At 47.5% G+C, this 14,881-nt stretch overlaps 2 protein-coding genes across 2 annotated transcripts in view; one reads left to right on the top strand and one right to left on the bottom strand.

Moving 5' to 3' along the window:
- The window catches only part of LOC146191565 (uncharacterized), a 42,493-nt gene extending 32,862 nt beyond the window's left edge, over window positions 1-9,631 (top strand). The window contains exons 3-4 of the mRNA XM_084602074.1: window positions 554-2,941; window positions 7,732-9,631. Of these exons, the coding sequence (XP_084458200.1) occupies window positions 554-2,941; window positions 7,732-8,174 (2,831 nt within the window). The 3' untranslated portion in view covers window positions 8,175-9,631. The remainder of the gene's footprint in view (window positions 1-553; window positions 2,942-7,731) is intronic.
- Window positions 9,632-12,016: 2,385 nt separating this feature from the next.
- The window catches only part of LOC146191564 (uncharacterized), a 107,414-nt gene continuing 104,549 nt past the window's right edge, over window positions 12,017-14,881 (bottom strand). Inside the window, exon 27 of the mRNA XM_084602072.1 lies at window positions 12,017-12,415. Coding sequence (XP_084458198.1) covers window positions 12,246-12,415 — 170 coding nt within the window. The 3' untranslated portion in view covers window positions 12,017-12,245. The remainder of the gene's footprint in view (window positions 12,416-14,881) is intronic.

Here is a 14,881-nt window from a genome sequence, read left to right as displayed (position 1 = left end):
ACTATTCTTACGGCACGTCAGATTTTGCCAGCCTAGTATTGGGCCGGTTGTCGATAATGTTGGGCTCCTACCTCCTAAGCTGTAAGTGCGCTCCGCTGTGCGTAGGCTCAGGCGGCAGCAAATAATCAGAGATTCGGTTCAACTTTCCAAATCGGTGTATATCACACTTTGTTAGCAATGAATTTGGGAGCGTGTACCGCTACTGACGTTTAGTTTCACCTGACTCCGTAAAGAAGGGCTACGCTCGAACCGTATGGCCATCGCAGAGCGCGTACTTCTGGTTGGACTTGCTGAGCTAGCCCTGCTTTGGTTTCCAAGTTTCTGCAAATAAATCCACACCTTACATACTTCTTTACACTGTGTACGTATACGTTCCTGAATTACCAAAACTCAGATATCGGCAAAGGTGGCTTATTTGGTAGTTAAGAAGTGTGGCCTGTAAGTGAACTTGATTTCATGCTGTCTTTAACGTCATTTTAATACTGCACGTTCAACCAGCATTGACCCCAAATGGCTTCTAACAGGGGCACTCTGTTTCGTTTTCTTGCAATAGGGACGAGACGCGGTACGGTGCTCTCGCATCATGGCGATGACAAGCACGAGCACAACCACGCCGGCCGGCAACCCTTCGAATGGGACTCCATGTACAAGGATGACAAGCTGCCACTCATCAATGGCCAGTGGAGAAAACCGCACCACAGAGCCAGCCATGTTTTCTCTGTAAGTGGATCCTCGAAGGAAGCGCCGGTGAGAACGGCCACCGAACAGCAGCTCATCGACGACGAGGTCAAGATCGCCGAGATGAGGCACCACCAGGAACAAGATGTGCGTAGAAACAGGCACGAGGATTATAAACATCGAGGATCCGAAGAGCAGGACCCGCTGGAGTCAGCCGGAAGCGAGGACAACGAAGTGCCGACGCCATCACCTGATTCCGTGGAAGCTGCGAAGCATGGACCTTCGCATCACTCCGTGGCGACATCCCACTCTGCCGATGCCGAGAAGCTTCCACATTTGAAGAAGTATTACAAATGGAAGGAGGACAGCCCAAAGCACCATAGCACGAAGTATGCCTCGTCACGGTTGGCGCATGGGCATCACTCCTCTAGTGAAAGTGTCTCACCAACTGCGTCAACGGAGCGAGACGACCGCGTCGACGATGACGACGAAGGTGTTAAGACGACAGTTGAATCTCCGGCATCAGACACTGCGTTGGGGGTCACAGAACCTGCTCCTAGGGAAGCTTGGAGGAAGCAGTCGGATATATCGGACTACTGGAGAAGTCTCTCTGGCGGCTACAGCTCGGAGATAAGGGCGCGTGAACGTGGACACGCGAAGCTTCACGGCTCCGATGGAGAAGAGACGACTACCCACAAGACAATCAGCCGTGCTTTTAAGAGAAGTTACCTTCATTCCGACGATGATTACGACCTTGAGGATGACGAAAACGATGACGACGAAGACGACGAGCCCAGTGCAGACGACCGGCACGACACTACTCGATACAGGTCGACGCACAGGGGCGACCTTAGCCCTTACGATGACGAGGACTCTGAAGAAGATCGACGCCGTGAAGAGGAACGACGCCGCGAGGACGAGCGACGTCGGGAGAACGAGCGACGTCGTGAGGACGAGCGCCAACGTGAGGAAGAACGACGCCGCGAGGATGAGCGACGCCGCGAGGATGAACGACGTCGCGAGGAAGAACGTAATCGTAACAGATTTCCTCCTCGCACCGTGACATTCGAAAGGGGAGAACAGCCCGCGCGGGGACCCAAGGGCGACCGGGAAACGTATGACCATGAAGCCGGAGCCTCTGACGATCACCGTCGTGCGCACTCTTCTGCGGTTGACTACTTCGGTCGCCCTGTGCAGGTCCTCACTGGAGAGAAGGCGCACCAGCAGGAGGCTCTCTTGCGGCGGCAGTACGAGCAGGCTCAACACCACAGGCGTGCTGAGGTGTCCAGACTGGAAGAATTCAGGGGTAGAGAGGAGTCGACGGTGCGATTCGACCCTCCCCCGTCCAACCCCCCGCCAGTGACGTCGCGACCGATCGACTACTTCGGCAGGCCCGTGCAGGTACACACTGGTGAGAAGGCTGCGCAGGCAGAGGCACTGCTTAAAAGGCAGTACGAAATGGTCCAACAGAGAATGCGGGACAACCAGCGCGATTTCGAGGAGGCCCGCAAGCGTCCCGATGACGAGTACTTCCCGAGGCAAGGCGTCAGCGAAGACGATCGTCGCGGAGATAGGGCACCGCTGTACCCCACTCCGCAGCCCCCAAGGCACTTGGCCACGTCGAGACCCATCGACTACTTTGGTCGCCCAGTGCAGGTTCTGACGGGCGACAAGGCTGCCCAGGCAGAAGCCATGCTGCGAAGACAGTACGAAGAGTACCAAGCGCGTCTGAGTAGGAGGCCCGGCGAGGAATACGCCGAAGGAAGGCCGGTAGAGTTCGATCGGCGACCTGTGCAGCCCGGTCCGTCCACTTCCCCACCATTCGACCACTTCGGTCGGCCCATCCAAGTCCTTTCAGGAGAGAAGGCGGGTCAACAGACCGAACTTCTCAGACAGCAGTACGAGTTGGCCCACCGGTCCGGTTCCCTGCAGGAAGCGAGGAGAAGGCCCACAGAAGAGGTCCATCATCCTCAGGCTCATGAGCACAGACACCGGCACCACCATGGTCAGTCGGAGCATCATCACCATCAACACCATCACTCTGAGTGGCGGGAGCATGGCACCGAGGGAACGAGTGGCGCGCTCAGGCTGAGCCGTGAGGACTTGGAGTTAATGAGCCGGCTGTCGCCAGAGCTTCGCGCCAGCTTCATGAGGGACTTGCGGCAAGCACGCGTCAAAGAAGAGACAGATCCGGAGAGGGCCAACCAGTTCCTTAGCCGGTACAGGGACCTCTACCGAAGGCCAGCCTCACATCACACTAAGTGTGAGTACTCGCTTGCTTGTCTCAGGTTATGGCATTACTTTTCTAGTCGCTTCTGTGTTAACTACGTTGACGTTTGTGGACTTCCGAACCGACCTTGCTTTTAACTCTAGTAAAGTAACTTCCTTTTCTTTTGCGTATTGTAAGTTATCTGTTTTTGTTTATTTTGTTCAGTTGCCATTGTACTCATTTGTCTCTATTTTGCCGGTGCAATTATGTTCTTCACCTTGTTTGTATTTGATATATATAATAATGTGTAAAAGCCCCTCCCCTCTACAACGCCTCTCGTAAGCCCTGAAGATATAAATAAATAAAATAAAATAAATAAACGATAGCATAACATTAACAAAACTAATTAACAAATATTGAACATCACCACTACAGGTGACAGAGAGTGATGTGCTTCAAGCAGAAATATACGGAACGCAAGGAAGCTAAGCAGCGTTTGTTTACTGTGCACTTCAAACATTGCGAATCGCAAACGTTTTCCCCGAAAAAAGAAATGCTCTTTAATAAAGCCATTTCGGTGTATGTCTGAACCGCGCCGTTATGCAAGGGACGTATTAGGGCGTGAAACAAGGCATCTAGAATGAGACGTGGATAGCGTCGCGGTACATGCCATTCTTTTCTATCATTTGATTATTTCGCTGTATTTTTAAGCGTTAATTGAGACAATTAAGTACCAGGAAGCGCGTCTGGCTTGTCGAAACTTTCATCGCCAAAATGCAAAACAGTAAATGACGTTTTGCCTGCAATGCCAAAGGGTTTGCGGTTTCGGTTCTACAGGCATAGAAAACGCAATCAAGACACTACTCAAAAGTTTGCTATTCTTATTAGGCATGCTCTAACGTATTGCAAAATTGTCATCGCCTCCACATAAACGAAGCATCGTTGCGTACACGGATGGGATAAGAAAGGCCTTGGTTTAAACGAGCTAGGGTACATGACTCCCAAGGTCAATGACATATGACGCGAAGCGTACGAAGGAAGATTAGATCCATTCTCTCCAAACATCATCAAAAGCAAACTGGGCAGCTGACGCGTGCAGGACAAACGAGAGCATTATGGGATCAAGTTTCCTGGGAGAGTTTTGAACATAAGGCGTTGCGAAAGCGCCTTACGAACGCGGCATTCACATTTAGATTAAGCTTCACACAGTAGCGTCTTATTCAGCGACTAAGAAACTTGATGCTCACTGCAGGCTTTTCTTGTTCATCATCATCTCGCTTATCGACCCCGACTACGTATTCATTTACCTTCGGTAGCCGAGGCATCGAAAAGAAACGTTTTGGGAGCGCTCGCTTGACAACGGCTCCCTTTCTGGCAGTGAATGCCTGCGTCTTGTCACAGCGGGTGTGGACGTGCTGAATGAGTCCGCCTTGTTCGCGCATTGGGAGGATTCGGAAAACGCGTTGCCATGTGTCGATTCTACCGACGCTGCTCTGGCGTGAAATGACGCGTCGATACCGATTGATCGTAATTGCGTAGATCTGCTCTGGCGACATACAAAGCGGCAGGTAGCCTACAAACCCTCATTTCTGCTGTGCGGAAGAAGCAAATGTTCACGCAATATATCTTATTCGAATGAGTGATAGCAAAATGGAATTGACCGCAGATTGTTCAGAGGAGCAGCCATTAACAATCGTGATCAGATTGAATGGCCACGTCTGCTTCATGATATGCAGAATAACGGAAAATGAGAGCATTAAAGAAGACTTATTGATCAGGTATCAGGCTGTAAATAGTAGGGCTGTATTCAGGGAGAGTGAATCATTCGAACAGCCAAGCACTCTCGAGTCTGCTCGCTCACTGTGCGGTCGCTGAGAATTCAAACAGAGCCTTGCCGTCGTGTCTTCCTTCTTTTTTTCTGACGACAGGAGCCCTTAAGGCCGTTTCACATGGTGCGACGCGCACGAAAAATTTCGGTCCAGTCGCAGTGTCGTTGCGGCGCAAATCGCAACAGTCCTTTCACATGCTTGCGACACCAGCGATTTCTGTCGATGCGGCACGAGCGGCGGCACCATCATATTTTACGAACAAGAAAAGTAGAACACGCGTAAGATTAAATGTAGTATTTAATTTATGTTATTTATCAAAATATAAAACAATTTATGCAAAATAGACATTTTTAACTTTTTCGTTTTGTACGCAACTACGTACAACAGTCACATCAGGCTGAATTCCATAGGCTGGCGGCTGTCTCGTTCGCAACGATCGCTGCGACGGGAGCGGCGCGCGACCAACATGTTGGAAGTCTGCCGCAGCCGCTCTGCGACGGAAGTGGCGTGCCCTTCTGTCGCTGTGCGGCTGAAATCGCACTCTGTTGCGGCGAGAATCGCTTCATGTGAAACGGCCTTTAGAGTTAGTTTATGTCTCGACAACCAACACTGTTACCTCCATTCGAGGCCGCGGGGAAACTGGCATCGAGGCACTCCGCATAGGGGGCGCAGTATGCGCTTTTTGAGCTTTGTAAATGCTTGTGCTTGTCTTTCCAGTTGTGATGTATGGATGCGAGAGTTGGACTGTGAAAAAGGCTGACCGCCGAAGAATTGACGCGTTTGAATTGTGGTGCTGGCGGAGACTCTTGAGAGTTCCTTGGACTGCCAGAAGATGAAATAAGTCGATATTGTCAACCATAAACCCTGACTGCTCATTGGAGGGTCAAATTCTAAAGTTAAAGCTCAGCTACTTTGGTCATCTGATGAGAAGAGAGGAGTCGCTGGAGAAAGAGTTGATGTTGGGAAAGGTTGAGGGTCGCCGGAGAAGGGGTAGGCAGCGAACGCGATGGTTAGATGGCATCCTCGAGGCACTGCAGATGAAGTTATGTGATGTTAGGAAGATAGTGACAGACCGGAAAGCGTGGCGTGACATGGTCCATAAGGTCACGAAGAGTCGGACACAACTGAACGACTGAACTGAACTGAAATGCTTATTTAGGTCTCATATGTTGTTTTCTTCGTAACATGCTTGGACCGAACGTTTATGTCCGCAGTATTTCATGTATAAAAAAAAAAGTCGTAGCTAGAGAGAGAGAGAGAGAGAGAGAGAGAGTGCGAGGTGTTTTTCTTCATACTGAATGCAACTTCGTAATGCAAGACAAGGTCGGAAGAAGGACGCGGTCTTGGCGCTGTCTCGCAACCGGTGTTTCATTCGAATAACGGTCACAATGTGTAAATGCGGCTTCTTCCTTATTTTGGGTTGGAGCCAAAGTGAAGCGAGGCGGTAAGGTTTAAGCCCGAAATCACATTGAAGCATTTCGCATTGCGAAACACGGTGACGCCTGTGTATGCTACATATCAATTGGGCTGATTGGATGAGAATTTACTTGCTTTTGCAACACGCGCCGTAAATGGTCCGCTCTTATGCCTCGGATAAATTTGTACTTATTATGCTTTTTGCTACTTTTGTCTGTGGCTCAACGGAAAGGGCCACATTTCCGCAACATCTCTATGTCGAGCTACTTTTCCCTATAATAAATTGAACACGAGAGAGCACTTCACTCGGCGTCCTTCCCCCGTCCTTGCCCTCTGTGATGCGTTTTATTTCCGTATGGATGGTTTTCAACTTGGGCAATTATTCGGCCGTTCCGCTTCAGAGTTACGATACCAATGCTCTAGAGGCGGCCTCATTCGAGTGAACATGATCACGGAAGGCAGGTACACACAAGACGAACGGATAGGACACTCGTGAGACGCCTTCCTAGGCAAGATGTAGTCAGACCTAACTCAAGAACCAGGGACCGATTTTCCTTAACGGCACTTCAACCAGTGGTATCAACGTGCTTCATAACGTCGTGACCACCTCGCAGCCAATCTCGTGCATCTCTAGCGACCGCGTCAGTGCCAAGGCGGGGTGACGACGCCACGAGGTCAAAGGTCGACGCATTTGGTGGAGGGTCTTTTTCGAGCGTTTCGATTTTGAGCTGCATCTGGCTGTTGCCCACTCCAAGGCCGTATCAGTATTACCACAATGGCCTTCCTGCTTTATCACTGCCTTTAGCACTTAAACGTCGAATACTTGCTTTCGGCTTTCGACCTTCAGTCCACGTTAAAGCACCGCTGAAATTTATTCAGTTTAGCTCTCTTTCATAGTCGATGTTATTCACGTCCATCAAGCACCAATGTGCATCACCAAAGACTCCTCTGTTTTCAGCTCGTCACAAAACCAGTCAACAGTTATCGTAATTTTGGCTAAAAACAGAAACGTTTGCACGGTCTTTCTTAATCCGGACAGCAAACGATTGGAACGGCTTTCCCAACGTGGCTGCAATCACTGAAGATTTGACTGAGCTCAAAGTCGTGCTGAAATCTTTTAACGTACGCCAGTTTCTCCCGCCTTGCTGCTCAAACACCGATACATTCTTCTTTGTTTTTAGTTTTCAGTTTTTCTTGCTTACTAAAGCGTTACCAGGTTTCTCATCCTCTGTTCGGCGCCTTTTATCTCTTTCTGTTATTGTATTTTTTTTGCATTCACTGTAGCACTTTGCATGTTGACACTGTCGGCTCTTTGCCTATGTCGAACTTGTACTTAGTACCTGTATGTAGGCATACCATACCATACCATACCATACCATACCATACCATACCATACCATACCATACCATACCATACCATACCATACCATACCATAAAGGCCTAAACTACCGAACATACCATTCAGTACCTTCCATACCGTACCCGATAAAACGACTTCAGTACTTTACAATATCTTATTGCAACATGTTTTATCAATGCCGCATAGAAAAGGGTACTGAAGGAACGTGTAAATTTTTGTATTTTATCTCCCACCCGCAGCGCTGTCCACAGAAGATGAGACCACTGCGGCCGGTGCCGACGACGAGGACGACTACGATGACGACGAGGAGGAGATGCTGGGCGACCAGCCCTCCGAGGACAGCATCCCACTGACTACAGTGAGCACCGAGGATACGTCTTCCGAGTCGTCCGAGACGAAGAACTCGAGCAAGCATGCGTCGAGCAAGGCCACCTACGACCAGAGCTGCCTACAGGACCGCCGGCTGGGCCGCACCTTCCTCACGGCGCCCAAGGTGAAGCACGCGTACGTGTACAAGTACGAGCGCAAGGTGCTGAGCAAGCCACCGCAGAGCCACTACGTCCTGGCGCGCTACAAGTGCCTGCTGGGCTACCGATTCAAGTACGCCAAGTCGGACGCGCTCTACTGCCGCCAGCGCCAGTGGATAGGCGAGCACCCAGTATGCATGAGGGATGAGAGCTAAGGTGCCCTTTCTGTCCAAGCAATACCGAGCTTGCTTTCTTCACACGGGCATATGTTACAAATGAGACGCGTCGCGACGCGACGCGCCAAAGTCGAATTCTAGGATAAGGATGGTTACAAAGGTGCTATGCTCCTCGCAAAAGTGAACGTCAAAACCTGTTTTATCTTGTCCATCTATTCTAGAAGATAGCCAGAAACAAGTCATGTGCCAAAATATTCAATGATTAGGAGTTAAGATGATAAGAAATGGGTTCATATCTTGTCCATCTATTCTAGAAGATAACCAGAAAGAAGTCATGTGCCAAAATATTCAATAATTAAGAGTTAAGATGATAAGAAATTTGTTCTTTTATCTGTCTGTCTTTCAGAATTTTATATTTTTTGAAAAATGAATTTACGCGGCAATATTTACCGCTCGTGCTAGCACTTCATAGATAAGAGAAAAACTGTAGAAACTTAGCTCTTTTACACTTATCAAAACAAGCGAGTACAGTCACAGTTTTTAAACAGAGGGTCTTGTAACTGCACTGCCTTAATCAGGAGTCGTAGATGGCAGACCAACTTCTTTGAGACCTAATAACGGCTACGGAGTGTACGCAAATCAAGTGCCTCGGTACAAATGACAATCACATGTACAAACCTTCAAACCTGTTTTTACCCTGTTGCGGCTGAAAAAAAAAAAAATACAACGACAAGGGAAGTTGCTGCAACATGACAACAATACTTAACAGAGTAAAGTTGGTGTTATTAGGTATGTTTCTTTTTTTGCTGTTTTTATCTGTGGGTTGACCACTAGCAATGCGCTAACTGCCACCGAGAGAGCATCTTGCAATCCTACAAACTGTACGCTTGTGTTTGCGTGTGTGTGTATGTATGTGCCTTTTTACACGGATTGCGTACTAGGAGAGTCTATAGAAGAGTATGGAAGACCTGCCGTTAAACAAATACCGAAGACGAGATTGTGCATTACGTGTGAATTCTGCCAGATTACTGCTCCATTCCTCATCTCTATGCAGTTGCATTTGTTCTAGTGCCCTGTGTGATGGCCTCCTATACAAGAGCTCTCATTCTCACGCATACTCGGCCATCGCATGCTTTATAGGATGTATGTGCGTTCTATATAGGCTCTGTTCATAGACTTCGCCATTGTTTCATTAGTGCAATAGTGTCCTTATTTATGCTGCGTCCTCGTCTTCTATGTATATACAACAGTCGCTGAGTCACTTCTTGATGATATGTTACTTCATATTTTTTGTTTGTTAACGGGCTGCCATTATGACGAGCTTTACGGCCACTTGTTTCACTTTTCGCCCTTCGAATTGAAAGTGCCTGTCGTGACATTGTATAAACGTGCCAACTGTCTCAAGAATTTGTATTTATTTACACGCAAGATATGTATAAAATGTCTCGCGATGCACTGCGAGGAAATAAAAAAAAGCTTGTAGTTCTTTAAGACAACAGAGTCTCTTGGTCCAAGTCTCTTCCAGCAGCGAAATTTAAGCTGTGAATAACGCTGGCGGTAGAGCATATAGGGTAATTTATAGACCTAGGTATTCATGCTTCTTTGAAGTAATGGGGCCTCCGTGCCACCGTGTCAACTCGTACTGTTCCTCAATTTAGGTTTGGTTTGTAGTTCGGGAGGTTGAACGACCAAACTATATAGACTAAAGCTATGAGAGACACCGTTGTGGACGATTCAGGAAATTTCTACCACCTGGAGTTCTTTAACTGCACTGCCATCGCACATTTCACGGGTGCCTCGCATTTCACCTCCACCGAAAAGCGGCGGCCGCGGCTGAGATTTTCTTTTGCCTCCTTGAGTACAGCAGTCAAACGCCTTAACCACTGCGCCACCATGGCAGGGCTGTTTCTCAAATTAAACGCTCCATTAATCGCGCTGTATGCTGCGCTCCAATCGCATTTCAACAAACAAGAGTTGCTTAGGAAGGGTACAAAACACTGGGATGCGTGCCTCCGTCAATATCTTTACACGTCAGCAAATTTCAGGTACAGAACTCGGTTAGTATTGTGCGCACCCGTCACCCCCTGTCAAAAGTCTTCAATTCACGTGATGTATTCTTGAGCAGCATAAGGAAGCACTCACTACACCCTTAAAGGCCAAACGACTGAGATATACGCTAAGACAACTGTTGTTCTTGCTGTAAGCTTGACGAGTGCATTAAATTACCAAGACTCCATATGTGGTTCAAGCACTACTACTCGAATCTAGAGCTTTGTGCGTACAGATGAAGCTAACTGGCGGACCAAGGAGAGGGAGAGAAGGAAGAGGCGGAAAAGCAGGGATGTTAACCAGAGGGGTGTTCCAGTAGTTTACATGGAATTGGGAGAGAGGAATGATGGAATTAAAAAGAGAAATAGAGTAGATGTCAGGAGCCTAGCCACAATGCGTCACACAAGCTGAAAGGAACAAAGCACTGCCGTGCAGGTCATGAGGGCAGTCTGCTGCGGTGACCGTTGTCCGAAGCTCTTATCCCCTTTTAGAGAGCGACGGTCGAGGTGCCCAGAGCACAACGCAGCATGTGTGTTTAATTCACAAAAGCAGGAGGCGATTCAGACAGAAGATGTTCGATTGTTTCCGCGCAGCTGCAGATTTGACAGCACGATCTGCTGGCCATCCCAATCGGGAATGTGTACTTCCTTGTAAAAACAAACCGAGCAATAGACAGATCTGCAATGTTGCTTCGAGTCACAGTACTTTATGCGGAAGGAAAATATGCAGTCAGGGGCCTGAGGTAATAGTCGTGAAACTTGTCCGTGTCTTACACAAGCTACTGCACCAGCCTTTGAAACCCACACGCTGCATCAACTCTTGATATAATATTTGATGCCCTTCATTGTGATATATCTAGCAGGCTCTTGTTACGTCTCGGTGTTCGGGCAGCAATTGAAAAATGGTATTATGACACTTGGTGATCGGCTGCGTGGTAAACTCTCAAATTTTTGGATTGAGCAGTTCGTGCGACCAGCGGCGTAGTGGAGCTGGATGGCCATGAATGGCTGCAATGGAATAATTGATAACTAACCTTTCATCTAGAGGTTCGCGGCTCATCTACTCAACTGTAGTTCTAAAGGCAAGCAATTGCGAACCAGTCGAGGACGTACGACAAGTACTCTTCACCATCACGGCAGACCTCGCCGTGATCACTACACATAGATCCATGGAACTGCATGGTTAAGTGCCATCTGGGCGGAAATGTATGCAATGTCTGTGGTTAGAATGTCAATGCTTTACCATGATCTGGTAGACAGCTGCCAACGATACATCACCTTCCTTTGTAATTTTAGGAATAGACAGGTGCCCCCGAAGTTTAAATAGAAATAATCTTGAGGCAGGAGGGAATTGCGAACAAAGGCTCGAGGAGCATCGCATAAATTTGGGTAATGCAGTACGCAAGCTATTTACTGGAAGAGTTGCAGGAATGAGGTGCTGATATGTACTCTTATGGTGCCAACAGCATCATGCAGTGGTTGGATGTTCGCGGATGATGGCAACAGTTGTTGCTGTAGGGTAGAGCCTCTCAGCCATGGATGTGTCGGGACCCCTTGTGGACCAGTGGAAGTGGTGCGGGGTTCTCTGAGACGGTGGGTAATCTTGGGCAGCGATCTTGTCCGGACTACTGGCACAGTTGCAGGAGCAGGTCGCGGAATTTAGATGGAGTCAAGGCTAAATTGACATCTAAGGAGATGCTGTGTTATGGGATTTGGGAACGGTTAAGTAGGCAGGCACCATAAGAACTTGGTCAAGAAGAGTAGCGTTGAAAGGCTGTATTAGTCACGCTTTGCAGGAAGTCAATGAGAGACGAGAAAGACAAATAGCTGGTATTTTTGACCTGTTTTACGAGTTTATTTTTGTATTTCTGCTACGTTTCAAATTAACATGCTTATTTTTTTTTTTTTTTTTTTTTTTTTCAAGCAATCGCGAGCGACGGCGCTCGCAAAATTACTCCCAGCGGTCTGATTGTAGCTGCTGAAGAGAGATGTCGGGGAAGAAGCGAATATACCCGCTTTGGGAGGCTAAACTTGTTGCTCCGTTCTCCGCGTTCTGCGTCCCTCATAAAAAGCACTGCTGCTCCAGAAACGGCGATAGTAGTGCGGGTTCCGGTGGGCTCGCGGGGCATGGCTTGCAAGAGGATTGGCCAGGTTGGTCCTGATAGAATCCCTGCTCGCAGAGGAAACACTGCTCCGCGTCCTGAGACCAGTACATCCCCGGAGGGCACTCCACTGTGGCATGCAAAGGAGAAGATGAAAAAAAAAATACATAAATGTGCGAGACGTGCTCCTGCGAAAAGGCTGTGATCAAGCTAAGCAATTATATAAGTCGACGTTATGAGTAGTTAGTAATGTCCCTTGCTTTATGTGAAAAAAAGAAGGGAAAATACCGACAAAAGCAGGAGACAGCAAAAAAAAGTACGATGCGATAAATGAATGGTCAGAGGGTTCGCAGCGCTGGCCGCAGTGATCTATGTCAGACGAGCTTGCTGTAGCTTTGCTACGTCGGGAAGCAGTCTATCAGGGTGACAGTTTCGCGCCCCGTAAGCTACAATCCTTTTCTTACTTCCTTTCTGTGGAAAAGTATTTGGAGGACGAGTTCTAATTATTATGCCCTCCACACGAAATATTCAAAACGTTATGTAATGTATTTAGCTGATTAGCGAACTAATTAGAAGCATTCTGGCTTCTGCCTGGGGGCCGCCATAGCCCCCAATACAGCTACATGGTAAAAAAGAAAACCTGAAGAAAATTTCCTCATAAAAATTTCAGACCCTTAAAAAAAAAGACAACAAAAAAAAAAACAACAACAAACAAACGCCTGCTACAGTTCGAACAATAACAATGTGCGTGAACATCACTGCGAACGCCAAATTGGGGAGTTCCTTATTTGCCTATACATATGCTGAAGCGTGTTTACACAATGGAGGATAGGAGTACTAAGGATAACTGACGTATTTGCAGCAGTATGCAACATTCATTAATTCATTTCTTTCTCTCTGTACTGCGAAAATGGACCCAAGCAGAAATCCGTCAAGACCAGGTATAGATGTCCTTGACCCCATTTAGCAGGCGTACTGCAGGCCGAGATGATCAGCCCATGGAAAAATAGTACTAGCTACGCCAGGTATGAAACACAATTCATCAAAACAAGCATGGAATCGTTTCAGAAGGTATGCAGGTTGAAATGAAATTTCAGTGCATAAGACTGAACTGAGTAAATACAACACGGACCACCACACGTAAAATTTTGACTCATAAACATAGAAATGAAATCAACAAGCTGAATTTCACGGAAGGTGGTACTCGAATTTGTATAGTCATTTAAAAAGCGTGGTAACATGTCTCTAAAACTTTGTCGACTGCGGTTAGTGCGGCAGGTTGTAACTTTCCAACACTGCTTTGAGCTGACCTGATGCGCACTGAATAGCCTAAACATACATCCAGTCTGGCAACTACGAAAATGTTACTGTTTACTCTCTTACTACAAATATAGCCATGCCAAGACAATTTCTAAGCGCGTCACTGATTGTCAGGGTATTAGTTTAGTTTTATGAGATTCAATGTCAAAAGCGGCCAAGCTATAAGTACCGCCGTAGTGGAGGGCTCCAGATAATTTTGATCATCTGAGGTACTTTAACGTGCAATAACATCGCGCAGTACACGGGCACCTTGCGTTTAGGCTCCATCGAAACGCGGCCGTCGCGTTCGGGTGCAAATTCAGGGCACTGGTTCAGTAGTTGAGCGCCAGAACTGAGCTACCGCAGAGTGTGAGTACATCAATTGGCCTAAAAGCAGAGGTCGATCTCATTATGAATACATGCGTATCACTTTTGCTTTATGTCTCAATTACAGTATGTTTTGCCTCATGCCTGCAGTTTCATCTACCATGGCTGATGAGTCTGGTGCTGGTAGCTACTTTGACACGTTGCTTTGAATAACGGAAGTGCTTGGAACTACACCGACGCTGTGTTTGTGCCAGTGGTTACTCACGGCTAGAAACATTCGCATGGTTTGTTTGCATGTTGTCGGTTGCATGCAACGCAGCCGCTGGATAGCTACAGTCATTTTGTCGGCACGACAGCTCGCCGGACATAAAAATAAAGGCTCATGTATACATGAGCCTTTGTCCTACTATCTGACTTTAGTAAAATATGCAACACAAAATTTCCAATCCCATAAAAACCAAAAACTGCCGGACAAGCACGGTGAACGAGGGTGTCTCACGGGGCCAGATGTATAATGACGTTTTTTCTCGTGAGCTGTAAAAACCGAAGAAAAAAGAACATTGAGCTTTAACATGACGTTTAGGAATATATGTGTAGTCATGATATATGTTGCATAATATTTAAGGTGATTTCAGTTCAATTTAGTTGTTCAGTCGTGTCGGACTCTTCGTGATCCTATGGACCATGTCACGCCACGCTTTCCGGTCTCTCACTATCTTCCTAACATCACATAACTTCATCTGCAGTGCCTCGAGGATGCCATCTAACCAACGCGTTCGCTGCCTACCCCTTCTCCGGCGACCCTCAACCTTTCCCAACATCAAATCTTTCTCCAGCGACTCCTCTCTTCTCATCAGATGACCAAAGTAGCTGAGCTTTAACTTTAAAATTTGACCCTCCAATGAGCAGTCAGGGTTTATGGTCGACAATATCGACTGATTTGATCTTCTGGCAGTCCAAGGAACTCTCA

Source organism: Amblyomma maculatum, chromosome 4, assembly GCF_055883805.1.
Source record: "Amblyomma maculatum isolate TAMU_Amacu chromosome 4, ASM5588380v1, whole genome shotgun sequence".
NCBI lineage: Eukaryota > Metazoa > Arthropoda > Arachnida > Ixodida > Ixodidae > Amblyomma > Amblyomma maculatum.
This window is presented reverse-complemented; position numbering and strand designations above follow the sequence as displayed.